General features: G+C 41.2%; 1 protein-coding gene across 1 annotated transcript in view; it reads left to right on the forward strand.

Moving 5' to 3' along the window:
* The first annotated feature begins 12010 nt into the window (after positions 1–12010).
* Positions 12011–15358, forward strand: part of LOC115990234 (coatomer subunit beta'-1-like) — a 10238-nt gene continuing 6890 nt past the window's right edge. The window contains exon 1 of the mRNA XM_031114081.1: positions 12011–12056. Within this exon, the coding sequence (XP_030969941.1) occupies positions 12011–12056 (46 nt within the window). The remainder of the gene's footprint in view (positions 12057–15358) is intronic.

Below are 15358 nucleotides of genomic sequence, written 5' to 3' on the forward strand. Positions count from 1 at the left end.
AAGAGAGAGAGAGAGAGAGAGAGTTATTGAGTTAGACTAGAATAAAGAGACTAAGAGAGAGACATTCATTAATTTAGTTTTCATTTCAGACTTTTAGTGAGATAAAGAGAGAGAGATTGAGAGACTGAGAGTGAGAGAGAGCTAGAGAGAAAAAGAGATAGAAATACCTTGAGGGAGGGAGCAACGAGCATTGAGCATTGGAGCAGAGCGATCTGTGATGAGGGGCGAGCGATGAGCGACGACGACGAGGGGTGAGTAAGCGAGTGACGACGACGACGAGGAGAGCTACGGTGACGACAAGTGAGTATTGGGGTTTTTTTGGTTTCGTTTTGGTACAGAGGCTCTGTATTGGGGTTTTTTTTTTTTTTTTTTTTTTTTTTTTTTTTTATAAACACAGTATGGGAGTTTGTTTTGCTTTTGCTCTGTATAGACTGTATTGGGGTTTGGTTTTCTCTGCTTTCTCTGCCAGCGACGTGACCGTGGGCTTGGCTCTGTTACAATTTTTTTTTTTTTGCTTGAAAGTTGAACAGATAAATTTTGGCTTGGCTCTGTTACAATTTTATTTTTATTTTTATTTTTATTATTATTATTTTTTTTTTTCAGATTTTAGTTCAATTTTTTTGGGCTTTTTTTTTTTTTTTTTGCTTGAAAGTTGAATAGATAATTTTTTTTTTTTTTTTTTAAATTTGAGGGTGTTCCTAATTTTGTGATTAAGGGTGTTCCTAATACAAATTAAATATAATTTTTTTTAAAATTTTTTTCAGGTTAGGGTGTTCCTGGAACATCCTAAGCTGTACGTGGCGTCGCCACTATTCCCATAGGATGTGTCCTGTTGTTTCTTCATGTTGTCCACAAACAGTACAAGTGGGGTCCACTCGCAATTTCTTTTGGAATAGATTTGCTTTGGTTGGCAGGATATTAGAACATGCACGCCGAAGAAAATTCCTGACCTTGGGAGGGACGTTTATAGACCATATCCTTTTCCACATCTTCTGGTCCATGCTGGCTAGGGAGTGCTCTCCTGTTTGTGGGTGGTGGAGTCAAAGAGCCACCTAATAGGCCATTTTTCCCGAAAACTTATTTGCCCTATTTTCTTTCCATATCAGTCTGTCTCTCAAGGTCATGTGACTTAGCTTGATCTTTAGGATATCCTCCCTTGTACACGAGTCAAAAATGGCGTACACCTTAGCTAGATCCCACTGGTTTGTAGTAGTGTCAATGAGATCAGCCACCTTCAAACTCTTATCGGCATCGTTCTTGAAGTGTGGTGGTCGAGACAGCCACTATGAGAATTGATACCAATTATTTGTCCATTGCCCACCTGCCATATAGATCCTTCCCGTATCACATCACGTGCTTGCAACAGATTACGCCATACCATAGATGGGTTTGTTCCCAATTCCGCATTCATAAAGGAACATGAGGGAAAATAGCGGGCCTTGTACATGTGGTAAAATAGCAAGTGCATTTCATGGATAAGCCGTCATGCCTATTTTGCCAACATAGCCAAGTTAAAGGCGTGTATGTCCCGAAACCTCATTCTACCCTTCCTTTTTGACGTGCAAAGCCTTCTCCGATTCATCCAATGTATTTTCTTCTCATCCCTAGTTTGGCCCCACCAATAATTAGAAAGAGCAGAGTTTATACCATCACAGACTGTTTTGGGGATTTTGAAGAGGCTCATCGAGCAGGTAGGAATTGCTTGTGCAATAGTTTTGATCAACACTTCCTGACCCGCCTTTGAAATATGCTTCTCCTTCCACCCCATGACCCTTTTTGAGACTTTCTCTTGTAGCTCTTTGAATGTGGACACTTTGTACCTTCCCCCAACCATCGGTAACCCCAAATATTTCTCGTAGCCCGTCATAATTTGCGCTCCCATCAAACCACAAATCTCCTCCTTCACTGCATGTCTAGTATTTGGGCTAAAGAAAAGGGACGTCTTTTGGTGATTTATGGCTTGGCTAGAGGCAGCCTCATACTTGGCCAAAATATCAGGCAAGCGATGACATTCACCCGGAGTGGCCTTGTGCATATGCACAATGCCATCATCTCAAATTCACACCCTTCTTTAAAACCAAAAAAAAAAAAAAAAAAAGGACACAGGGAAAATCTAAAAATAAAAGCTAATCTAAAACAGATAAATTATTGGAACACTATGCTTTTCACAAATGAAAATAGTTCCCTATTGTTTATGTTGTGAATTGATTTAATTGATTTTTTTAGGGATTTAATTGATAAATGATACCACCATATATGTATCAATTTAATTGATAATTTTTGTATTTATTTTGTTCTTAATATTGATTATAATTTCTTTTATTATTAATCTTTGTCATCCGATCTCAAATTCTCAATGAGAGATTGTTCTGTTATGTTTTTACTTTTTATTGGCCAATTGAGCACACTAGTAAAGTTTTCCTCGAGGGCTTTTTCGTAATTTTAATTAATAGACATGCGTAGGGTATTACACTACACTAGCTCTTAGTCAGCATAAACTGACAAACACACACACACTTTCTTTTATTTACCATGCATATTCGTTAATAGGGGAAGGATTGAGATCCAGTGTGATACCTAGGGTATTGCACGGTGTGCAATAGCACAAATCTCAACCCTCCATTTAATCCAATGACTCATTATTTTGACACCTCATCAGTCCAGGCTAGCAATTCGTGTGCTTTCATTTTAGTATCCCAAATTTGAAGTGAGAGAGAGAGGAGAGAAGAGTTTTAGTGAAGTTCAAATTTGGGATACTGAAATGAAAGCACACGGATTGCCAGCCTGGACTGATGAGGTGTCAAAATAATGAGTCATTGGATTAAATGGAGGGCTGAGATTTGTGCTATTACACATCGTGCAATACCCTAAGTATTGCAAGGGATCTCAATCCAATAGGGGAGGTATCCCATCTCTAAAAAAGTAAAAAACAATAAAGTGCGTCAAATTTCACACGCTTTTAGATGAGAGTGGTGGAGTAAGATTACAAAAATTGTAATTTTTATGATTAACGAGGGCATCCTTTTGATTTGCCACTCCGGACTGCACTTAGCGTGTGTTTAGATTGAGATAATAAATGAAAATTATTTTACTATTTAGTTTATTTTTACTACTATTTATGGGTTCTACTACGCTTTTTGGCACTATCATGGGCTCCACTGTACTATTTCAACTAACTTTTACTATTATCTACAGAACTTTTAGCAATAATTTTTTAATTTCAGCAAAATAAGCAGTATCTAAACACATCCTAAATAAAAGTGAGAACATGATCCGTGTCTTTCAAAATGGAATGTTACATAGTTAACATATAAAACCTGTTATTAACATGGTTTCAAAAAGTATTACTTTAAAAAGAATTGTTTTGGGTCCCAATTGTTTTTTTTTTTTTTCAAAATTTTTTTACTAATTTTAGGAGTTTTTATTCGATTGAATTAGTGATCGGTTCTTTTTTTTTTTTTTTTTTTTGAGAAAGAAACTGATGGATTTTATTAATGAAATTCAACTACATCCAATTGTAAAATCGAAACAATATGTGATGAAACATCTTCCATCCATACTTGAAAATCTGGTATGCATAACACATTTTTAGCCAGACTATGAGTAACCCCATTGTTGTTTCTCTTAATGTGAGAATACAACAATCTTACAAAACTGTTTGCAAACATTTTTGCATCTTTAGTCAGCAAACCCATTGGTGATAAGCTATGCTCTTCTAACTTCAAAGGTTGAATCAGTCCAAGAGAATCACCTTTAAGGATTTGTGAGAAAGAAACCAAAACAGCTCTATTACTCTCCCGTATTCCCACTCCAATACCGGACATCTTTGCTTCATCTATGAGGTGTCCAATGTCTGCTAGGGATACGTCCTCGCATAACAGAGAATCAATAGTGCGCTTTGAGTCACCTTCGAGAACAATGGCTAGTAGACCACGCTCTTGATCGAACTTAAGTGCTTCCTTGGCTGCAAAAGCCTCCACTGCATCAACAGAAAAGGGCAGAGAAATACTACCTGCCATGGATGCAATAACCCTGCCATGCTCATCCCTTGTAATTACCCCAACACCTACCTTCTGCTCTTCTCTAAAAATAGCTTTGTCGAAGTTTACCTTGAACATGTGATTGATTGGAGGAGTCCACCCCGTGTGTTGATGAGCAAGGCTGCCACGGTCTGGAGGTTTTGGAGGAATTAAACGTACATAAGATGCTTGTGCAGACCGAGCATCTTGCAGTATCCATAGGATAGGTTTCAGTGTAGCCGCTGCTAGGAATTGATTGGACCTTACTGATTGATCCGAGGCATTAATTGGAATCAACTCGCCTATATCCGTTGAAGGAAAAACGCAGCAAGCTCCAAGATTCTCGGGCATAATTGTGTCATCAACTTCTACATTAATTGGCTCCGGATTGCATGGATTTGGTGGCAAAAAAATCTTTACCTTATTGTTCGGTTCTTGATTGAACTAACTAGTTCAGTTCTTTTTTTTCATAAATAAGGCTTTTACTAATATAGTCCTAGAGGGTAATTTCGAAGTCTTCATTAAATCACTGTAAACCGGCAACAGTTCTTTGGGCTAATATGGGCACATTGTAAATGATCTACATTACTTTGCTTCACGTTTTTCAGCTTTCACTCTTTATCATGTATGTAGGCATTGTAATAAGGTTGTTCATTTACTAGCACAACAAGCAATTCTTTCCCTCCTTTATTAGTTTGGATGAAAGATGTACTATTAGACATTAATATTGTATTAAAAGCTTCTTTGAATATTTTATCATAATAATATGCATTGAACCTTTCCTCAAAAATAAATAAATACTACCGCGTACTCTTGGGGTGATGGTCACTCCACAAGTATAAATACTTGTGGGATGTAGGGGGCAAGGGTCATGATTCAAGTTTGCAGAAGGGAATTTCACACATATATACACTTAGATTAGGTTAGAGTAGAATTTCTATCTTGTATAAAAAAATAATAATAAAATGTTAATATAAGAACCAAAAAATACAAAAAAGTATGGTAAAAAGGAGTCCTAAATCATCTTGCCCAAAAAAGAAAAAAAGAAGTCCATAATCAAAGAAGAATTCATTTGCACGACATATAACAACATCTCAAAATCAAAAATTAATAACTAAATTGCACAATATTGTAAATAATTAAAGTTAATGATCCAATTTGTTTGTCACACATAAATGCCATAATTTATTAGTAGTATTTTGCTTTTGTAAAAGTCCTAACTTGAACACCACGCACCTTTGGTGTGGTGATTACTCCACAAATATAAGTGTTTATGAGATGTGGGTGGGCAAGAGCCACTGGGGTTCAAGTTTCTAGGAGGGAACTTCACATACATATATAAATTATTCTATAGTAGAATTTCTACCTTGTATATAAAAAAAGAAAAAAAATCCTAACTTGAAAAAACTTATTAGTTATAATTGTAGGGAATGAATTCGAAATTCCCAACTTGTGAGAAAAAAAAAAAAAAAAAAAAAAAAAAAAAAAAAAAAAAACACATGCCAAAGAAAACAATCTCACGCTCAAGACAATATTTACGTGGTTCGGCAATTTGCCTACGTCCACGGAGTTGCAGGGATTTCACTATTATCAGGGAAAAATATAAAAGTGCGACTACAGTGTTTCACACTCTCTCAAAAACTACAACAACCACTAAAAATCCTAATCACCAAAAACGGTTTTTTACATCCTATGCATAGGATTCACAATGGGTTACAAAATGGGTCAAAAATTTTTCTCGGGGGCGTTGCCCCCGGACCCCTAAAAGGCTTGTCCATGAGCACTCTAGTTTGGGCCTATCGGCCTAAGTCTCCGCTCCATGAACTAAGCCTTAGAAAATCTCCTATTAAAAACCACACAACATTATTTCGAATTGGGTCAAGTCGTCAACCGAATCAAACACAGCTAAACTCCACAAAAACCAACAATTACATGACAGAAGAAAGAGAAAAGAAGAATCTTTGATATCAAAAATTTTATCAAATAAAAGAATTACGTCTTTTGTGTATGTGTGTGTGTGTTAAAATTTGTCTTAAGTAATAACTTGTGCTATGTGAAGAGGACAAATAGTTGACAACAACTATTAATAAAAGATAAGAAGAAATAAGTTCTAGAATTATAATTAAAAAAAAAAAAAAAAAAAAAAAAAAAAAAAAAAACTGCTACTAATCTAAGTAGCCCCACCATATCGTCGCTAGTGTCTCAACAACGGCTTGTGCTTCCACCACCATTCAACAACCACCACCGGGTACATTTGTTTTTGTTTTTTTTCTTTTCTTTCTTTTGCTAGTATTGGTATTTAAATTTGCTAAGAATTTTTTTATTTTTTTTTATTTTTTTTATCTCCATGTACGAATTTTTATAGTAGAAATTCTTGTTTTGGGACAAATGTTTGGCACCATTATATTGGCAATATACTAAACATAATTGATTAAATGGCTATAGCTAAAAGGTAACCAAACCAACACAATTTTGATGCAAAGAACTCTGATTCAAACAGAGTCAAAAACACAAAATGCAATTAAGTTAGACAAAGCTTTTTGTACCATAGAAGGAGTTAGACTTGTGAAAAAAATATCAAATACTAAGGCCCATCTATTGGAAATTAATTTATAATATATAATCCTCTATATAAACAAAAAAAAAAAAAAAAAAAAATCAGTTTAATAGTAAACCAACATAAAATATTTTTCTTATGAAATTTTGTGTATTTGTTGTTTTCTTTCACCAACTTCAAACATGAAATTGTTGTTGATGAGGCCTTTGCTGACAACCTTGTAGAAACACCAATCCCAAAGATTAAACCAAGCAACCAAACCCCATTAGCAGTAGCCATATCTCTCTCAGGCATTTAATTAAACAACTCTATGGCATACTCAAATGCAACAGCTGCTGAAAAGGCACATGGAGATAATAAAAAACCAAGAATTTCACAGAGACCCAACCCAAAAATTAAACCAAAACAAGAATTTCTACTATAAAAATTCGCACATGGAGATAAATAAAAAAAAAAATTCTTAGCAAATTTAAATACCAATACCAGCAAAAGAATGAATGAAAGAAAGAAAGAAAAAGAAAAAGAAAAAGGAAAAAAAAAAACTGTACCAAGTGGGGGCTGTCGAACGGCAGTAGAAGCACAAGCCACTGTCGAGACATTGGCAGCGATACAACGGGGCTACCTATCACGGTGGCTCTAGTTCTACTGTGTCTCTCTCCCTCCGTCGGACTTATTTCTCTTCTCTCTTCTTTTTGTTGGGTTTTGGACCTTTAGGTGATTTTAAGTTTGTTTTTAAAAGTCACATGAGTCTCATGTGCTTATTCTGTTAGTGTTTTAACGTGAGACTAACTAGAGTATTAATTTCGTAGTTGTAAATAGTTTAAAGATTAAATTGGCCAATAAAAAAGTTGAGGGGGTCTTTTGGCCAGTAGTTGAAAGTTTAGGGGGTGTATGAGCATTTTTCCTTTACCTTTATATAGATAATTTAAAGTTGTGAAGAAGTTGATATGAACAGAAAGAAGACCCCAATTTGTAAGATCATCTAGAACCACACAAGTCTAGAAAGGTGTCACACCCCTAGTGCTTCAACACCTGCTTTACCAAGACCTCCTTAATCATTTGGTTTTTTCTTGTGTTTTCCCTTTGTTGTATTTCATTTTTTCCAATTGAATGAATTATAGTTTTTTTTTTTTTTTTTTAAAAAAAAAAACAAAAAGAAGAAATAAGAATGCATATCTTAGTTGTCTTGGAATTTAGGTATTCACATATTCTTTACAAACAAAAGAAGATATTTATATGGGAAGAGTTCCATTTGATATAAAATTTAAATTGTAATGAAATTAACATTTCTAATGATCATGTATGGTGCCATCCCATGAAAAAATGGTAAAAAAAAAATTAAAAAAAAAACGGAAAGAAGAAGGGTTTTACTGTAATAGAAGGAAGAGTTGCATTTAACATAGAATTTTAAATTGTAATTAAATTAGGTTTCAAAAATTAATTTAAGTTTACATAGAAGGTATGAAAATAGAGAGTTTGGGAGTAAAGAGAAACCTAAGAGCATACACATTGCAAAAATTCTTATCTATTTTAGCATAAAAATCTTCATTTTCTATTTTACATATTTATTTTTCAAAATTCCTAATATCAGATTATCTATTTTGTACTATATTTCATTAAACTATCAAATTTTCTTGATTTTTTTTTTTTTTTTTCTTTATACACAACAACCACCATTTACTCTCTTTTTTCATTTTGGAATACGTAAAAAAATAATAAAAAACTAAATGCAAAATGAATAATACCAGTGTAAATTTACATGGTTACTATATAAACCATGTATTTTTACATAACTTTGGTGAGATTGATGTGAGTGAATTTTGAATTTATTTTTTAAGATAGTTATTGTGGAGACCATTTTTTGCCTCAGCTCGGCCAATAGCTTGCTTGTAACCGATTTTGGCTCATCAGTCCCACATCGAAAGAAAACCCCCCCACTTGCTGCCTTATAAGCTATGAAGTTAAGGGAGTAGTGTATCACCAAGCCTCTGATTGTGGAGACCATTTTTTGCCTCAGCTCGGCCAATAGCTTGCTTGTAACCGATTTTTGGCTCATCAGTCCCACATCGAAAGAAAACCCCCCCACTTGCTGCCTTATAAGCTGTGAAGCTAAGGGAGTAGTGTATCACCAAGCCTCTGATTGTGGAGACCATTTTTTGCCTCAGCTCGGCCAATAGCTCGCTTGTAACCGATTTTTGGCTCATCAGTCCCACATCGAAAGAAAACCCCCCCACTTGCTGCCTTATAAGCTGTGAAGCTAAGGGAGTAGTGTACCACCAAGCCTCTGATCAGAGGCTTGGTGGTACACTACTCCCTTAGCTTCACAGCTTATAAGGCAGCAAGTGGGGGGGTTTTCTTTCGATGTGGGACTGATGAGCCAAAAATCGGTTACAAGCAAGCTATTGGCCGAGTTGAGGCAAAAAATGGTCTCCACAGTTATAATATGCCAACTCATATTTCATCACCTGAAAATTCCAAAAAATTGTTCTCAATTTCCACAACTTTAGCCTAATTTTTTGAGTAATGAGTTATGAAAATTGAGAACAAAAACTAAACCAAACAACCTCAATTGGTGTGGGGCCCATGAAAATTTAAGTGATGAATGATGAAAATTCAACAAACCAAACATGGCCTAAACAGTTATTATCAATGAAGAAACGATAAAGCAATAGTTGATACTTGGAGAACAAATTAGTACTTAGTTCTTTTTATTTTTTGTTTATAGGAATTAGCTCTTTTTTCTTATATTTAGAAAAAAAAAATTTGGTGTAATTAAAGCTTAACTTTTATCATATAGTAAATTTTTTTTTTTTTGAGTATATGATTTATTCCATTTGTGGGGCCCGGCCCAGAAATAATGGGCTATTCCAAACTCAGGCCCGTCCGAGGAGCTTCCTATCCGAAGAGAAACCACGTATGAAGCATTACTCAAACCCATAAACGCCAGGGAAACATGTCCGAGGAGTAAATCCTCCTCGGACATCACGAAGCCCAGACGAGGAACTCTCCCCAGCCACTTCAGTTCATCCTCCCAACATATAAAATGAATAAAATCTAAAATATCCCAGGGAGAGCTACCACCACATTAATTGCGCCCCAACCACCCACTTGGCCGCATTAATGAGGAAATGACCCCTGAACAGTACCGCCTTGGCCTCTACAACTCACATGGGGAGAGATGAAGGCGTCTGATGGGACAGCTACTCAAGTAGGTGCTTAGATAGTCAACAAGTGTAGGGTTGAGATAAGAGAAGGGAACTATATAATGTAGTGGAGTCCCTTAGAGAAGGGGACGAAAATTTCTGTATGAGAAACTAAAGAAACAAACTTATACGTGAGAGATCCATTCTGGTGTTTTTTATTTTTTTGTAACAATGCTTTCCATGTATCAGACCGAACAGACTCACTGAGACCAAGTTCTTTGACCCATCCTCTACAAATATTTATTGTGGGTTGCGCTTTGGGCCAGGGCCTGATCAAACGAATTTGGGCCAGGAAAATCGTGCAACTACAATTGGCGCCGTCTGTGGGAAGAACTAGAGCATCAGTTAGCACAACGGTCAAGCATGGCAGAACTAGGTCCACACCAGGAGAATCCTCACGAGGCTGACTCCCAACAGACACAACCCGCCGAGTCCCAGAGGCAAAATAACCCCGTCAATTCAGGCCACAGGGGAAATCGCGAGGGAAGTGTGCATATTTTCCGGACAAGCCAGAGTCACACTCAGATAGGTAGTCACGTGTCCCAGAAGCGAAATAGTCACCAGGCCATGCAGCGAGAGATAGATGATCTGAAAAGGAAGCTACGACGAGCACAGCGAAGGCGATCTCCTTCAGACTCAGACAAGTCCTCTAATGCGGAGGATATGAGTTACCGACGGAGGTCAAGGACCCCCCCAAGTGAAACCTTTACCTACGAAAAGGAACCACGCCCTGTGCGGAAGTATGAGAGCGCATCTAGTAAGGGTTAGGGAAACGACGCCATGAAGAAGGCGTTGGATCAGGTTTCAAGGTCCCCCTTCACGTATAGAATTGAAGGAGCTGAGCTACCTCGACGGTTCAACCAACCAGCATTCGCCATTTATAGCGGTCGATCAGACCCGGTAGAGCATGTGAGTCAATTTAACCAAAAGATGGCGATCTACTCGCAAAATGAGGCCCTTATGTGCAAAATCTTCCTGTCCAGCTTGGGATCAACGGCAATGAGGTGGTTCAACGGCCTGAAGACAAATTCCATAAGCTCTTACAAGCAGCTCACTCAAGATTTCTACTCTCGCTTTATCACCAACACCAGAGTCCCCAGGCCCCTCGGTTCGCTATTGTCCTTGTCCATGCACGAGGGAGAGACTCTGAAAGCATACTCCGATAGATACTGGGAAGTATATAATGACCTGGATGATAACCACGATGCTGTCGCTATCAGCACATTTAAAAGCGGCCTCCCCACCGACCATGGCTTAAGGAAGTCCCTCACTGGTAAACCAGTTGCCAACGTTGATCAGTTGAGGGATAGGATAGACAAGTACAAAAGAGTGGAGGAAGATCAGCTGCAAGGGAGGGGGAAGGAAAAGGTTATCCACCCCAAAGCAAATGATTTCAGGTCGGAACGGCACAATCATGGTCAGCCGAGGAGAGATTTTGCGCGACAGGCTGGGCAGAGTAACCCGCAAACAGTGAATGCCATATTCAGAGAGCCCGTACAACAGGTACTGGAGAAAGTAAGAGATGAACCCTATTTCAGGTGGCCGGGAAAGATGGCTGGAGAACCTTCCAAACGCAACCAAAACCTGTACTGCCACTATCATCAAGACCATGGGCACACTACTGAGGACTGCAGGAATCTGTGGAATCATCTGGATCAGTTGGTCCGAGAGGGAAAGTTACGTCACCTGCTGCACCCGTCGAGTGGCTACACCGGCCAAGCAGCACAAGAGCCGCGAAAGGACGTAACCTTAAGACCACCCACCGGGACAATACATGTCATCTTCGCTGCACCAGGAAGAACGGGACCACCCATCCCCAGGGTGTTAGCTGTTGATCGGCTCCCCTCCGGGAGCAGGCAGAGGGAACACAAAAGGTCAAAAAAGGGAAGCTCTTTGATACTGGGGTTCTCGGATGAGGATAAGAGAGGAACTATTCAACCCCACGATGATGCCTTGGTGGTCACTCTGAGGATTGGGGGCTTTGACGTGAAAAGGGTGTTGGTGGATTCGGGAAGTGCAGTAGAGATAATGTACCCTGATCTATACAAGGGGCTGAACCTGAAGCCAGAAGATTTGGCAGTTTATGACTCCCCCCTTCTTAGCTTCGAGGGGAGAATGGTTACGCCAAAAGGGCAAATCCGACTACCCATACAGACTGGGGCGGAGGTGGTGGAAGTGAATTTTATCGTCGTCGACGTTTACTCACCCTACACCGCGATAGTCGCCAGGCCATGGATCCACGCCCTGGAAGCAGTAACCTCCACACTCCATCAGAAGGTGAAATACCCATCCAAAGGACAAGTGGAAGAGATCCGAGGAGATCAGGCTGTGTCCAGGCAGTGTATGGTGGCCGCCGTCTTACATCGGCCCCATGCCGAGTCCTCGGCCCCTGAAAGTTTATAGCAATCAGCCGCCTCGGCAGAGCAGGACGACGGACTGGCCGAGGAGATAGGGTGTGAAAGTTTAGATAAAATCGCTGTCAACGACGACCCGGAGAAGTTCTTTCTGGTCGGCTCGGAGTTGCCCTCTCAGGAAAAGGAGGAACTGGTCGGATTTCTTAGAGAAAATGTCGACGTGTTCGCATGGGAAGCCTACGACGCCCCGGGCGTCGATCCCAGCCTTATTTGTCACCACCTGAACGTCAACCCCTCTTCCACTCCGAAGAAGCAGCCACCCCGACGCCCTTCAAAGGAACATGCTAGTGCCGTAAAAGACGAAGTGGCAAAGCTAAAAAGAGCGGGGGCTATCAAAGAGGTCTTTTACCCAGAGTGGCTGGCAAACACGGTGGTGGTAAAGAAGAAGACAGGGAAATGGAGGGTCTGCGTAGACTTCACGGACCTGAACAAGGCATGCCCAAAGGACCCATTCCCCCTACCCCGAATTGATCGATTGGTGGATGCAACCGTGGGGCACCTTCGGATGAGCTTCCTGGACGCCTTCCAAGGCTATCATCAGATACCCCTTGCGCTAGAGGACCAAGAGAAAACGGCTTTCATGACGCCCATCGGAAACTATCATTACAAGGTGATGCCGTTTGGCCTAAAGAACGCAGGCTCAACCTACCAAAGAATGATGACTCGGATGTTTGAACCACAACTGGGCAAGATCATTGAGGTCTATATAGATGATATGGTCGTCAAGAGTAGAAAGGCGTCCGAGCACGTGAAGGACCTCGGAACAATCTTCACCGTATTAAGGGAGCACTGGTTGCGGCTGAATGCCTCCAAATGTTCATTCGGGGTAGGGTCTGGGAAATTCCTAGGGTATATGGTCACCCACAGGGGAATAGAAGTAAGTCCCGATCAAATCAAAGCCATTAACAGCCTACAGGCTCCTCGGAATCCGAAGGAAGTACAAAAACTCACTGGTATGATTGCGGCGTTGAACCGTTTCATATCGAGATCAGCGGATCGATGTCGGCCTTTCTACCTCCTGATAAACAAGTGGAAAGAGTTTGCATGGTCGGAGGATTGCGTTCAGGCTTTCCAGCAACTTAAAGACTACCTGTCCCGACCACCCATCATGTCCAGCCCTGAGGCCGATGAGGTGCTGTTTGCCTACATCGCCGTAGCTCCCCACGCTGTAAGCCTGGTACTGATACGGGATGATAATGGGGTGCAGCGACCGGTGTACTATGTGAGCAAATCACTACATGAGGCCGAGGTGCGATACCTACCTTTAGAAAAGGCAATCCTGGCAATAATGCATGCAACCCGAAAACTTCCTCATTACTTTCAGGCGCACACAGTCATCGTTCTGACTCAGCTTCCCCTCCGAGCAGTGCTTCGAAGCGCTGACTATACAGAAGGATCGCCATGTGGAGTGCGCTCTTGGGAGCCTTTGATATAAAATATATGCCCAGATCCTCCATCAAAGGGTAGGTCCTCGCGGACTTGGTAGCGGAGTTTGCTGAGCCCTCCATAGAAACAATAACCGAGAAGAAGGACATGGATGGGAAGTCGGTTGGTGTGATCTCAACAGGAAGGAACACGTATTGGAAGGTCTACGTAGATGGCGCAGCCAACCAGAGAGGGTCAGGAGTTGGGATAGTTTTAATATCCCCGGACGGTGCTGCCATTGAAAAATCATTAAGGCTCGGATTCTCGACTACGAACAATGAAGCCGAATACGAAGCCTTACTACAAGGGATGACGATGGTTCAAAGGTTGGGCGGAAAAATGATAGAAGCATTCTCGGACTCCAGACTGGTAGTCGGACAGGTGATGGGTGAGCTGGAAGCCCGAGATACTAGGATGCAAGAGTATCTGGGACAAGTCAGGCGGCTGCAGACGAATTTTGAGTCCTTCAATGTGACACACATTTCCAGGAGTGGCAACACCCATGCGGACTCGCTGGCCACTCTCGCCACGTCCTCGGCACATAATCTGCCGCGAGTAATCCTGGTTGAAGATCTAGCTAAGGCAAGTCCCATCAGTAGAGGCCCTGCCAGAGTCCACCAGATCAGAAAGAGTCACAGCTGGATGGATCCCATAAAGAACTTCCTGCAAAACGACGTCTTGCCGGAAGAGAAATTGGAAGCCGAGAAAATACGAAGGAATGCTCCTCGGTTTTGGCTGTCAGAGGACCACAAACTATATCGGCGCTCCTATTCTGGACCGTACCTACTCTGCGTACACCCAGGAGAATCCGAATCTCTGCTTGAGGAGTTACACGAGGGGATTTGTGGAAGTCATACCGGAGGGAGATCGCTGGCACACAGGGCACTTACCCAGGGGTACTGGTGGCCGAACATGCAGAGAGAGGCCCAAGAATACGCCAAGAAGTGCGATCAGTGCCAAAGATTCGCCCCGAATATCCACCAACCCGGAGGAGTTCTCAACCCCCTCTCGAGTCCATGGCCGTTCGCATAATGGGGCCTTGATCTAGTTGGACCCTTCCCCAAGGCCGCAGGGAATAAGCGATACATAATAGTCGGAACGGACTACTTCACTAAATGGGTGGAGGCTGAACCATTGGCCAACATTAGGGACGTGGACGCCCAAAAATTCATCTGGAAGAACATCATCACCCGCTTCGGGACCCCACGTACACTCATTTCCGACAATGGTCTGCAGTTCGACAGTAAAAACTTTAGGGAGTATTGCCGCGAGTTTGAAATCATCAACCGATATTCCACCCCCGCCTACCCTCAGGGAAATGGACAGGTCAAAGCCGTGAACAAGGTCATAGTGCACGGACTGAAGAAGAGGTTGGACGAGGCGAAGGGAAGATGGGTAGAGGAACTCCCCCATGTCTTATGGACTTATCGGACGACGCCGCGACGATCGACCGGTGAGACCCCCTTCTCGATGACTTACGGGGCTGAGGCCGTGCTCCCGATTGAGAACAACTTTCCCACACTGAGGTCTAGATCGTTTACCCCAAGCGATAACGACGAGTTATTGGAACGGAGTCTGGACCTAGCCGAAGAAAGAAGGGAAAAAGCGATGATTCATGTGGCCTATTATCACCAGAAGCTGAGACAAGGGTATGATGCTAACGTCAAACCACGGTCTCTGGGGCCAGGTGATCTCGTAATGAGGAAGATTCTTGGCAGCGCAAAGAACCCCTCTTGGGGC

Source organism: Quercus lobata, chromosome 5 (genome assembly GCF_001633185.2).
Source record: "Quercus lobata isolate SW786 chromosome 5, ValleyOak3.0 Primary Assembly, whole genome shotgun sequence".
Lineage (NCBI taxonomy): Eukaryota > Viridiplantae > Streptophyta > Magnoliopsida > Fagales > Fagaceae > Quercus > Quercus lobata.